Here is a 13,517-nt window from a genome sequence, read left to right as displayed (position 1 = left end):
CATAGTTTACTGCTCACCTCATGTTCTGGAGAGAGATGTTCCATGTCGGTTCGTAAACACTTCAGTCCTGGTAAAAAGTGATTGACCATTAAATCCTCTGAAATAACTAAAACCCAGGTTGTTAAGGTATTGTTGTTAAGGCAATCCTTATTGCCTTTTGAAATTATACTTTTTTTTCCTGTCTTCTGATAGTGTTGTTTTATGGAACACTAGGGAAGCAGCAAAACTAAGAAAATGGAACAGCATTTGACACTTCATGACTAATAAAAAGGAAAAAGAGACCTTAAACATATTTAACATCATATATTTCATACATCCATATAATTATTTTAAGATTTTTTTCTTGATTTATTGTTTAAGATCAAGAGTTTTGTTTTTTTAGCTTTGTGTTTTGAAGCATCTATCAGTTCCACTGTATGGGGAACTGGCTGAGCTGGAGTTCATTTTCTGCACAGCAGCCCTCAGTGCTGTGCTTTGCATTGGTACCTAGAAAGGTGTTGGTAACACACCAGTGCTTAGGCTACTGCTGAGCAGTGCTGGCACAGCATCAGTGCTCTCTCTAAACATTCCCCCCATCAGTAGGCTGGGGGAGGGCACACAGCCTGGACAGCTGACCCAAACTGATCAGAGGGATGTTCTACACCGTGCCTATTCAAATATAAAAACCTAGAGCAAGTGGTGGTGGCAGGGCAGGAGACCATTTGTTATTATGATGTTTGTGTTCTGGAGCAACTGCTACATGTGTTGAAGCCCTGCTTCCTGGAAAATAGCTGGAAAGTAGAGAATAAATCTTCTGCTTTGCTTTGCTTCCATGCATAGCTTATGCTTTATAAAACTGCCTTTATTTTGACACGAGTTTCTCCTCCATCTGATTTTCTCCCCCACCCTTACCCATCCAGCTGAGGAGGGGAATGAGAGTGCTTTGGTGGCCACCTGGTGTCCAGCTACTCCATGATGTTCACCATCTCGGAAAACCTCCCCCTTATATTGATCATGTTTTATATCACAGATTCAAAGACAAACCTAGTTATTTCTCTAATATTAAACTTCTCTCACCACCAGAGAAATAACAGCTAGACTTCCCCTGAGAAAAGGATACAACAACAGGAAAGAGCACTGTAGGACTCAAACAGGTGGGTAGCGATATCCAATCTCTTCGAATCAACAGACTGCTGGTTGTTGACCAAGGCTAACTTGTGCAAGTGTGGAATAACAACTGGAAAAGTAAATACAGGAGTAAGTATTTGAAATTGCTTTCCACAGACTTGTTTAGCATTAAACAGGTGCTATGTGGCAACTGCAGGCATTTGAAACTTCACACATAAGCATGAAATAAGAACTGCAAACAATTGCTTTTGATGGGATTGCCCTTGCACATTTAATAGATTGACTCAAACTTGAAATAAAAATTTGTGGTAGCACCACCTAAAATAAAAAGGTACCCTGGAGTACCTTTGAAATAATAACAGTTTACAGAAAAGAAAGAAAAACCCCATCAATGTAACCAGCATACCTATTAGTTTTGGACAGAGAGAAGAAGACTGCATCTTCCCACGGATGCAACTTACATTCGTCTCTAAATCTGGGCTCAGCGTTAGGTCCGACTCTTCCAAAAGTTTTTATGATTTCTGTATGTAAAGAATGTTGGTCTTGATACTGAGGGTCCTCCAGGAAAGATGCCAGCTGCATTTTTACTCTCTCCAGAAGCTTAAAAATTCCCAGAGAAATAGAAAGAACACAAAAGAATGAAGATGTTATGTTATGATCAGTTCCAGATGACAGATCTTGGACTTTCTTCTAATTTATCGATTTTTTCTAAGAGGATGTTTCAGAATCTTCAATGCACCTCTATGTTTTAAAGACTGTTACCAGGGTTTGAATCTGATCTGTCTTTTAACAACAGACAGGTGCTCCCATATAGCTGATCTTTCCTCCTGAGGTTTCCTTGATTATCTCCTTGAGATACTCCCTTTTTTTACCTGCTATTGCAGATTCCCTCTTACTTAATAACTAATAACTACAGAGTTTTTCTGTTTAATTAGAAATCAATTAATAGCATTTTTGGCAATGTATCTCAATTAATAGGATGAAATTTTTTTTGCAGAGGACAGAGATGCAAAAGTAACCATCATAAAATTAATGGAATTAAAAAGATTTCTTCAACTAAAGGCTAGAATACCAAAAATGAGATTGGTATTTAATTTGGATTCAAACTTGAAAAAAGTAACATTTTATGATGTATTTTGGAAGGTGCTATCACCTCTGTACTGTAAGGGTTATTATAATTAGTGCAATGGATGCAGTAATTTCTTTGTGGTAACAAAACAGTATTCTTCCCAACTGATTATAGGTATGCATTCCAAGCTGCAAAATTCTAACTTTTCCATCGTCCAAGTACGTGTGAGTCATCACTGACTTGACTCACATTACTCACATTTCCTCAAACACATTCTTTTAGAATATGTTGAAATTACGGGAAGAATGCAAGCTCTGCAAAAAGCTGCAAGGACTTACAGACTGCACAGTTGTTATATGAAACAAAATCCAGTTTTCTACTGTTTACAGCAGAATCCTAACTGTCTTAAGAATTCTTATCTATGACCATGGTATCATCATAAAAAAAAAGAGGAGGAATTGTATCCCTGCATTATCTTCAAGAAATACTTTGCTAATATCATTATGCCTTTCAGTGCCATCTTGGACACCAAGGGCTAAACCAGCAGATATGACTGGAACAACAAGAGTCTTGCGTTCTTCTAAAGTATTTGGGAGCCGAGCAGGATACCCTAAAGCACCTAAAAAAGAATAATATACAATAGTACAATATGTGGATGTTTTTGGTCACCATTTTAAAATAGAACTATTTCATTTGGAAATAATGGAGTTAGATTTCACAACTGTACTGGAGGTTTTAGAAACATTTTGAGCATGGGATTTCCCATCTTCTAGTACAGGCCTCCCCTCTACTTATCTGCCTCTGTTTGTTTATGTTTGGTTGAGATTTAGAAGGAAATGTTTTTATTAATTACAAGGGTTGGTTTGTTTAGACAGAAAAAAAAGCCCATTGCAAAACCAGAAAGAACTTTGGAAGAGAATATGACAAAGAAAGAAAGAAAGAATTTATGGCTTGCCCTTTCTTTTCTTCTGGATTTATTAAAAAAAAATCATCCTCTTCTTTATGCTACAAAAACACAGGTAACAACAGGTGTCTTACCTCTCTCTGAGTAACAGTTTCCATGATGGTCCCAAAAGCAGGGATTGTAGCAATCCTTACTGAACTACAATGGAAGAATAGGGTCTTTAAGATGTATTCAACACCAAGAACAAAATTACTCACATAAAAATTAAAAAATTAGTACTTTTAATTTACATTAGTTTCTAGCAATGACAAAGATTAAAAAAAAAAAAAGCAGACCAGGAAAAAGACAGGATTATCTCAAGGTCTCAGTCTGAAACTCACAATTCAGGATCACTGGACAAGGTAACAAGGGCCGGAGCAACCCGCTTGTCAACTAATGCTTCACTCATGCCTCGAAGAGTCAGCTGTAAACCAGTCAACATGCAATAAAAAACGCTTTGGTAAACGTGAAGAACTGGGTTAGCTGTGACTGAGGATGGGCAGGCAGACTCTTGGGGTTGTTCTTGGTTTAGTCACCCACACAAGACATTAAAGCCACTAAGATTCTATTCATGCTGGAGCATCTGTTAGTAACAAGTTCTAAGTGAGATTAGCAAAGCATCCCTTCTTAACTTGAAAGAAATACCACATCAAAATGTCCATAAAATGAAGTGCCACGGTTGTCTATCAGAAATGAGATGCAGCCAAAACTACTCTGCATTTCATCAATGCAAATGATACTTAATTTTGCAGTAGCAAAGCTGATAGCATTACAGCATAGTAGTATTCAGCTTTCTGCCAGAAATGATGTTAGCAAATTTGAAAACTGAGAACATGATTAAATATAAACAAAAATTCAATTACATGGATTTAAGTTTTCTATTTAAAGTTTATTCAGCATTTTTATGCAGTTTGATTCCAAGTGTTGCAGTAAACCTTTTTATTTAGAAATAAGGGATTTAAAGTTTACTTTCCTTTAAAAGTAATTCAATTTTTGTTCAGCTAGATTAAGAGACATAACCGATAGTTATTTCTTTCTAAGTATTAAGAGGGATGCTAGGTATATAAGACAGTCAGGGAACTTACATTTCAGGGTCACTGGAGAGAGTAATGAGAGCAGGAACAACTCTCTGAGCTACCAGAGTTTCATGTACCCCCTTCACCAACAGCTGAATGGTCGGAGCAGGGGGGTATCACAGGTGATGCACGGAAAGAGCGAGCACAGTATCATGGGAAGAGAACGGCACAACCAAGAGAGAGAAAGAAAAAACACAAAAAGCAAACCAAAATTAGAAGCTAAGCAAATACTGCTACACTAGAGCTTCATAAATGCAAAGGCATGAAGAAAGCTAAAGTGGTCTGGCAATCAGCACAAACATGACTAATTCAACAATACAAAGTTTTCTTTATTTTCAGGTATTTTAAAACTTGAACTCAAACCTTTAGCAAGTAATTGCAGGTTTTGTTTCAGATACAATTATAACTGTTAATAATAAAGTTATGTAACATAATTAAGTACCAAAGCAATGTCAATTTAAATTTGATGATTTCACGTTAATGCTGTTCCTAACTCAACACAACAGTATTTATCATAGTAGGTGGCTGTCACATGCAACGCACAAGTCTTGACTAGGCCAAATGCATGTAGATTTTCCCACACTGAGTGATACGTCCCACACCTTTTACAATGGGACAAACAGCACCTTCCCAGATGCCAAAATGTTTTCCTGAAAGTCATTCAGGACTCCTTGATATTTAACAACCATCCACGCAGTATGCATGCTGGTCTGTGCAGGGACAAATTGGAGAATCCTTGAACTATCCATGAAATGTATTTCCTCAAGTCTTTTTGCAAACTAAGGAAGAGATGTATTTGTTGCACGGCATCCCAAATGTTAAAAGCTTGAAATCACAGTAAAACTCATTACCCATGAACACAACAAAGTTGTTTGAATCCAGATGTTCCCAGGTGATTTTTTTACATTACCTATGTAGTAATGTACCTATATAATTACCTATGTAGCTGCACATGTTACAAATGCCCTTTACATGCTTTCTTCATATGAAAACCTACTGATTTTCAAACCAAGTTGCAAACTTTTTTAATATTCAACAAAATGGTAGGTTTTGTCTTCATTAATAAAAAGAGGAAAGATTAGATATTTCCATTTTATGTCTCATGTAAGGAAGTCTGCATGTATTTGCTGGTTTTAGGAGACAAATACAAAAATCTTATCAGTAAGTTTATATGAGAAATATGAAATGTCTTTTTAATATTTAGCTATATTGTGATTACTCATATTGCATAATGAACACAAATTAAATCCTAAGCTATTCCCCTGGGAAAAGCAGTTGCTATCAGTATATCAGTACCAAAACCAGACAGTAAACAGAGAATCCTCTAAATAGAGAAGATTTTACATTCTGCTATTTGTTAGAGCATTCCTGCTTTACCAACTCTGAATTTAAACTAAAGCAAGCTGTAAAATATTGGAAGGAATCTGACTTTTCAGAAGCTTCTATATAAAGCAGTTGCTCCTATTAAGCAACATTTATGTGTGCATGTATGTGTGTACATGCATGAGTGCACACAGACACAGAACAGTGTGGCCTTACAGACAATTACTGGAGAAGGAAGAACGGGAAGAAGCTGTGTAAGAGCATAAGACACTATTGCTGCAAAGCACCTGGAGTAGCAAAGTTGCAACATCCTATACTTGTTATTCAGAAAGTATTAGGATGTCAGTTCAACTACAACATTTTAACATTAATACATTTCACAATTATTTACATTGGCAACAACTCCAAGTGCCAATCTGTTGAGTTCATGGGCTACTCTTCAAACAGCTGTTAAGGACATAGCTCGGTTTGCTTATGATGGTTTTGCTCTCATATACAGCTTTACTAATTTTTACATTTATTAAAATAGAGACTGCTTATAATTTTCAATCTTGGACAAACAGAGACTTGAGTTTTCTTTATGAACATTCATTTAGAGAAAAGCCTAGCAGTTATACAGTGCTTTGAAAAAAACCCCAAACACTTGGGATTTGTATAATTAGCAAAAAATTTGGAATTATCTCAGCTTCATTCCTGTCTGGTCTGCCACATTTTTAAGTATGGTAAAGCATGGTGAACAGATGCATTCCATCATACAGAAAATAAAACATGCTTTATAATACAAGTGTCATTCTTAAGATGTGTCCCTAGCCCTGAACCCAAACAGACCAGCAAAGCTTATGTATAAGTCAACTTATAATTATTCACATTCAAATCAGAGCAATCAAATTTGTTTGCATCAACATTCAAATGGGAAGCTGCTGACTATAAACATAATACAGAAGCAACAGGAACAGCTGGGTGGGCAAAGATGTGTAGCTGCATGTAAGGTTAGAGTGAGACAGACAATGTAAATTGTTATCTTTTTTTGATTCCTCTAGATAATTACTTATACATACTACAGCTTTAAAATGGTAGCACAAAGCTTCCAGCCCCAAAGGAGCAAGGGAGTGGAAAGGCCCCACATCACTTCTGTGTCCTTCCATCCCTTAACAGACTGTAAAGGTTTGGTAAAGCAGTTGGGCCTGCAGTCTCTGTGCTGCTCAGAATTGTCACTGTTCTTATACAGCTGTCCTGCAGGTCACATACTCTTCCTCATATTATCTAATCACTGGGCTTTGCCATTCAGCAGCCTCTGAGGTTACAGAAATTCCTTGAGTGATGGAATCTTCCAGCAGTGAAACCAACTATTACTACCTCTTTGCACAGGTGACTTCCCAAATTTACATAATACCATGTATAAATATGTATACACCATGGTTATCTAGGAAATAGCAATATGCTACTATTTTCCAGTGAGAAAAGCATTTAAAAGAAAGCTGCCTAGGCTTTAGTAAAAATTGAAATATGCTAAGAAACAAGATATGAAATAGCATGCATAGACTGCCTGAAAATAATCAACATGCAGCTGTATTTGAAAAGAAGCTGCAACCAAGACAACAGCTTGTTGTAACTGAGGTGTTTCATATGTTTGGCTAATATTTGTTAGGGAAAAAGAGCTTATTATTACAAATAGGATATAAAAAATACTTTTGTGAGAGGGAAAATATGCAAATAGATTGTAACAGTGTCCAAAAATTGCCATTTCCTTTTTAAAAGGAGGGGCAAAAAAAAAAGCCATCAAAAAAGGACATTGTTGGATGTTTTCAATTGAAGTCTGAGAATGGAGCTTGTTGTGGTTGTTAACTGCTCTTTCTGCTCTGACTTGTAGAGTGTCACTAAAGAAAGCTGATGCATATGTTAAGTGCTCTTTTTTTCTGAGGCAGCCTTCAGATTTGTTTTTGCAAATGCATACAAGATGTCAGGTTCAGCTAGAGGTCCCATCCAAAGCTATCCAAACCAGACATATATGGAAGAAATGCACAAAAAATAGAAGGAAAAAGGAATGGTGATTAGAAATATGTGTTTCTAACACTCAAAGGACAGAAAGATCTTTCTTTGTTAAGCCAGTGGAGTATGTCCCAGAAATTTTGCATATGCCTTTTAAAATGAACATTTGATGAAACAAAGGCATGAGGTGAAAATAAAAGCAAATTTACTAGGTATAAATTTCAGTCTTTATTCTGACCAAAATTTGTAGATGTTAAGGGAAAAATGAAGCTGTCATTATGAGGAAAGTAAAGTGATTGTAAATTCTTTTAAAATTCATTAAATTTCTACAAAAAATACAGAACTGGTTATATGTGTGTCTTCACCACATCTACCACAAAGAAAACTAGTTTGAATTACAATGCAACTGCATTGTATGAGCATACACAAGACCTACTGAAAATGGTAAGTTGTATATTAGACTACCGATGATGTGCTGAATAGCAAAAGCAGAAGTTAAAACTCAGATGCTTATATCTAACTACAGACCTATAGAAAGATGTGCTGTTGAACAGAGAACAGATACAGAGACAACTGAACAACAACCTCCTGCTCCATCACACAGTACACAGCTTATTTAAGTTGTTTGTAATTATTAAGAATGTAGCAACATTGTCTGATTGATCCCGGTTTTAAAAAAAATGCTCTACTTTTTAAAAAGTGAAAAACAGGTTGGACAACACTTACCTCAAACATTCTAGCAGCTGTACACCGAACAAGAGCAGAAGTATGCACAACTCCATACCACAAAACAGTTAACAGTAGCTCATGATAAGCTGGGTTTGCACTAGAACAAAACAGTTGGGCAACTGATCAAACAAAAATACTCCCAAGCCCTGGATGTGTTCTTTACCTAAAAAATGCAGTCTTAAGAATTCCTTGTTGAACAAATCTAAAACTCCAGCATTTATCCATTCTGAAGGATGCAAAATATTTATCTCATTCTGAAAGACTCGCAACATGCTGCAGTCTAGAAAATATGTTCCTTCTTCACGTTAATTAAAAGAACCCCAAGCTCAACTTTAAGAACATAATTTTCCATGAATTATATAGAATGCAAATATGTATCTAGAACAAATGACAATAGTATGGTAAATAAAAAATTAATTTCCATTGTATTCTCAATGAGTTATTTTTGTGGAAATCTTTTGTTTGGATTTTTGGTGTTCCTCTTTTACACTTCAGATTATTTTTTTTTAATTGCTACATTTTTAACTTAGAAATTACATTTACACCAGGGAAAAAAAGCAAGTATACCCTTTACTCACCCAAAGCATTACAGTTATTTAAAATTACAAATAGATTAGCAGCTTTTAATAAAGGCTTCTAACGTATTTAGATGTAGTCAACCCCAAGGTATATTCTTTACCCTAGTTCCACAAAGGAAGCTTTCAGGCTATCAAGAGGAGCATGGGACAGTGAAAGCATGGTCATTACGTCTTCTAGGAATCCAACTAACAGCTTGCGGTCTTCTTCCTGAAAGAAGGGAAGAAGGGAGTACGGTGATGAATGTGCTGGAAGGATTGCTGAGGTTATGATGGCAACCTACAGCTGCAGAGGAGACAAACTATGAAAAAGAACTAACAAGATTAAGCATTTAACAGTTTTCCTAGGAACTTCAAAAATGTCTTTGAAGAACAAGAGCCTTTCAAAGCAAACACATGAAGAGATTGTGTTTCATCTACTAAGCACATACTCATGCATAAATTCTTTTCTTAAAGAAACTTCTAAGAACAATACCTAAGCATATTTATGACTCCTGAAGGTTTGTAAGTCATAATCCACAAAACATTTGTAAGATTATGAAGAATTTCTTTTTTTTTCCTGTAAGATATGTATATACTAGAACTTGACTGCACATTGCTGGAGGATTAGGTAGGATTTATAGTGTGCTAGTTTTAGTACTAGGTAACATTAAAATTTTAAGACTCCAACTAGCCTTCAAATGGCAATTTACCTGTTTCAGTAAGTTTTGCACCATGAAGTCTGCCAAGTTCACAGTTAAATGGCTCAGAACCCGTTTCAGGAATAACATTAATAGAGTTTTGATGGAGGGGCATGGTAACACATGATCTAAATGTGCATCACCACCTGACTAGAAAACTTTGCTTGTAAATGCATTTACAGCTGCCCATTCATCTACCTATCTTCAATGTACAAGCACAGTAAGTTTTCAATGAAGACAGTAATGTTTAGGTATTTTTTTAAAATAAGTTTCACACACGATTATACAACAAAGAAACAGAAACTCAAACCTACCTGAATATAACATGTAAGGACCCCTGTTGCATAGATGGGAACTGTGGCTTTTGTTAGCACTCCATTACCTGCTGTGGAATCTAATGAAATACAGTGAAGAATTGAGGTTTCATACATACATATGAGTATAGAACATATATATTATATATAGTAGACTTACATGTGTGCATTTAAGCATTACAGATTCAATAATCTTTTTATATATACATGAAGAATTTATATGCATATATACCAAAATGTGCTTAAATAATACTAAAAAGGTATTAAGATTTGAGTTTTTTTACCTTACACACAATCTACAACTTCAGAGTGTTCCATTCAGATTAAGACTAGATTTTTCAACATTTCACAAAGATGACAAATTTGAGAAATGCAGCCTGACAATGTTACTTGAACAAGAGAATGAAAGTTTTTTTTCCTGTTGCAGTTAAGATCAATTTATTTCAGTAAAATCTACTTACCTATGTTTTCCTCAGACAGTCTTAAAATTTCCTGGAACTGTGGTTTTACCTATGTAAAGGATGATGAATCCCATGTAAGAATTGGTCAATGGTAATTGACCTGTTACCAATGTCAATAAACACAGAAAAATAAAAAGAATTGCAAAACAAAGACCAAAAAAAAAAAATTCCCCAAAACAAAACAACAACAATCATCTTTCTGCAGGTAGCATGGACTGCTAACAGAGTTTTATCTTCAGGTAACCCTCTCATGTTTGACAATTTCCCTTGAAGTATTCTTAAACTTTATTCAGAAGTTATTTTATTGAGAAAAATTATAGAATTCCTTGATAAAAATGTTTCGATATCACCTACAGAAAATATTTCAGACTGGGAAGGCATCAACTTCAAATTTTTTAATCAAGTAAAGCTGGAGATCTTATGTACTCTGCAAAAAGTGAACAGTATGCTGCTCTGAAGAAAGAAAGTTGTTAAATAATCAGAATCTCTCCTACTCTCGCTGTCATTCACAAAGGGAATATGAAGAATATAGTTTAAAAAAAAATTGTCCCTGGTTGGGCAAAATTACCAAAACCAGAAAAGGACACAAAGAGAGCTCTAAAACTAGCAGGTTTAAATGTACTTATGGAAAAACATCAATGTGACATGAAAATATAAATGGTCACAAATTGTGGCTGTTCCAACATACCGTAAATATAGAGAATATACGTTACCAAGTATGTAGAATATTTAAAGTAATATCTTACCTTAGTGTTTGTAAAAATTTTCCCAAATGTCCTACAAAGTCTCCAGAAAAATCTAGAGAATTCATGGACACAGGCAGTTGATGCTACATTGATCTTGCCAACTATTTCTATAAGCTGTGGTAGCCTAAAAATCAGGAAACAAAAGGATATTAAACACTTTTTACTTTTGTCCATTTATATGTGTATACATTTATTGCTTATATTAATAAATACATGCACACACAGAGCATGACTGGTTCTAATAAAATTAGCGACATGTTTTGTACAGTTCCTGACCCATGAAGAAAGCAAAGGTTTATGTGGCAGAAAAGTCTGACCCATATTTTCAAACATCTGTTGCTATCATGAGATAGTCAGAATACAACAATCTTTACTTCACAAGACAATTGACTATACCGATGCAAAAATAGAAGCAACAACTTTTCAGAGCAAAGAGTTAACTACATGTTCTGCTAGACTTGATATTTTCTGAATAAAATCAAAGGCAATTCAACATGAAAATTAAAATGCCTAAAATAAATTAAGTTTTCCTCTTTAGTAATTCTCAAATGCAATCATTCTTAGCATTCTTATATTCAGTAACTGTTAAACATGACCATGCTTAAGAACTATTAATTTTGACACATTTTAAAATTAGGTATCCTAAGACACAAATTAACTCACAGCTGATTGACTACCCATAGCAGAGTCTCCCAGCCTGTGGTGCCTTCATGTTCTAGCTGATGATCGTACAGTTGCAACAGCACTGCCAATTGTTCGCGGCTTCCAATGATGACGGCAACGTCCTGAAGAGGCGACACAGGTCGGGGAAACCTAGTGACTGTAATAACAGAGAAAAAGCAACCATGAACGAAAGAAGATGAAAATACCACGGAGGTGATGTCAGAAACAACAGCTAAGAAACTGTGAAACTCATTAAGTGCCTTCTCTATAAGGTTATCAATTTGATTTTTAAAAATCAGTGAGTTAAAATAATCTCTGAAGAGATTGTGTAACCCTCCATTAAAAAGAGAAAATAAAGGGAGATTATGTTATTATTATTGCCAGCATAGCTTGACCAAGGTCAAACCCTGCCTGAACAACCAAGTGGTCCTCTAGGACGGAGTGACTACATCTGTGAACATGGAAGAGCTACAGATGTCACCTATCTGGACTGCTCTAAGGCCTCTGACAGTCTCCCAAAACATCCTCTCTAAACTGGAGAAATATGAATCTGATGGATCAGCTTTTCAGTGAATGAGGAATGCACGCTCACACCTTGAGGATAGTGGTCAAGGCCTTAAAGTCCAGATGGACATCAGTGACAAGTTGTGTCTCTCAGGGGTCCATGCTGGGAGCAGTAGTGTTCACTGTCTTTACTAATGACACAGACAAAGGGATCGAGTACACCTTTGGTAAGTTTGCAGATGACACCAAGCTAGTGGTGCAGTGACACACCTAAGGGACAGGATGCTATCCAGAAGGACCTGGATAAGCTTGAGAAATGGGAATCTCATGAGGCTCAACAAGGCCAAGTACAAGGTGCTGCACCTGGGTCAGGGCAATGCAGGCTGGGGGATATGAAGGGATTGAGAGCAGACCTGGGGGTGCTGGTCAATGATAAAACTGGACATGACCCAGCAATATTTGCTCGCAGACCAGAAAACCAACACTATCCTGGGCTGCATCCAAAACAGCGTGGCCAGCAGGATGAGGAAGGTGATTCTAGCCCTCTGCTTCTCTCTCATGAGACTCCACTTGGAGTGCTGCATTCAGCTCTGGGGTCCCCAGCACAGGAAAGACATGGACCTACTGGACCAAGTCCCAAAGGTGGCTACAAAAGTGTGAACAAAAAGACAGAGTACCTTTCCTAGGCAGAAAGGCTGAAAGAGCTGTGCTTGTTCAGCCTGGAGAAGACTAGGCTGAAACCTGAAATTTTTGAATTTGTTATTTAAGTAGTAACCACTCAGTGAAAAACTGCTCATCTTCAAATTACTCAAGTCAGACAGATGAGCCTTACCATGGCATCCATTTTCAAAGGAGTATCAGACAGTAAGGTACCACTAGCTACTTTCCAAATTCTCCTTTGTTACTCTTTCTTTGCATCTTCACACACAGCACTATTATCAGCATGTGGCAGGTGTTACCAATAATGTTTGCAACAGTAGAAAACACTCCACAGGCTAGGTTTGCTGATCTAAGGACAACTTCACCATGAGGCCATTCAGTCCTAGAATGGTTTGGGTTGGAAGGCACCTTAAAGATCACTTAGTTCCAACTCTACTACCACGGGCAGGGACACCTTCCACTAGACCAGGCTGCTCAGAGCTCCACCAACCTGGCCCTTGAACACTTCCAGGGATGGGATGGGCTTCTAGGATATTACACAGATAGGTAACAGATGGTGATGCTGCATTATGCTGTGTTTTTCCCACTCCATATATTTGTAAGAATTAACTGAATATGAGGCCAGCCTTCCTGAGCTATTATTGGCTATTAATGAAAATAAATTCTTTAGAAACCCTT

At 36.6% G+C, this 13,517-nt stretch overlaps 1 protein-coding gene across 5 annotated transcripts in view; it reads right to left on the bottom strand.

Moving 5' to 3' along the window:
• The window catches only part of RELCH (RAB11 binding and LisH domain, coiled-coil and HEAT repeat containing), a 77,051-nt gene that overhangs the window by 11,021 nt on the left and 52,513 nt on the right, over positions 1-13,517 (bottom strand). For 2 of the 5 annotated variants that reach the window (XM_068197739.1, XM_068197750.1), the window contains 11 exons: positions 11,676-11,832; positions 11,013-11,136; positions 10,267-10,315; positions 9,806-9,885; positions 8,916-9,022; positions 8,234-8,333; positions 4,205-4,287; positions 3,215-3,278; positions 1,569-1,707; positions 1,100-1,216; positions 18-106 (listed from right to left, as the gene is read on the bottom strand). In XM_068197739.1, the coding sequence (XP_068053840.1) occupies positions 18-106; positions 1,100-1,216; positions 1,569-1,707; positions 3,215-3,278; positions 4,205-4,287; positions 8,234-8,333; positions 8,916-9,022; positions 9,806-9,885; positions 10,267-10,315; positions 11,013-11,136; positions 11,676-11,832 (1,109 nt within the window). Of the gene's footprint in view, positions 1-17; positions 107-1,099; positions 1,217-1,568; positions 1,708-3,214; positions 3,279-3,460; positions 3,544-4,204; positions 4,288-8,233; positions 8,334-8,915; positions 9,023-9,805; positions 9,886-10,266; positions 10,316-11,012; positions 11,137-11,675; positions 11,833-13,517 lie in introns of those variants that run through there. The other 3 variants (XM_068197745.1, XR_011001435.1, XM_068197761.1) reach the window with 3 other exon arrangements.

This window comes from Anomalospiza imberbis, chromosome 1 (assembly GCF_031753505.1).
Source record: "Anomalospiza imberbis isolate Cuckoo-Finch-1a 21T00152 chromosome 1, ASM3175350v1, whole genome shotgun sequence".
NCBI lineage: Eukaryota > Metazoa > Chordata > Aves > Passeriformes > Viduidae > Anomalospiza > Anomalospiza imberbis.
Note: the sequence above shows the minus strand (reverse complement) of the source record. Positions and strands in the feature narration are given on the sequence as shown.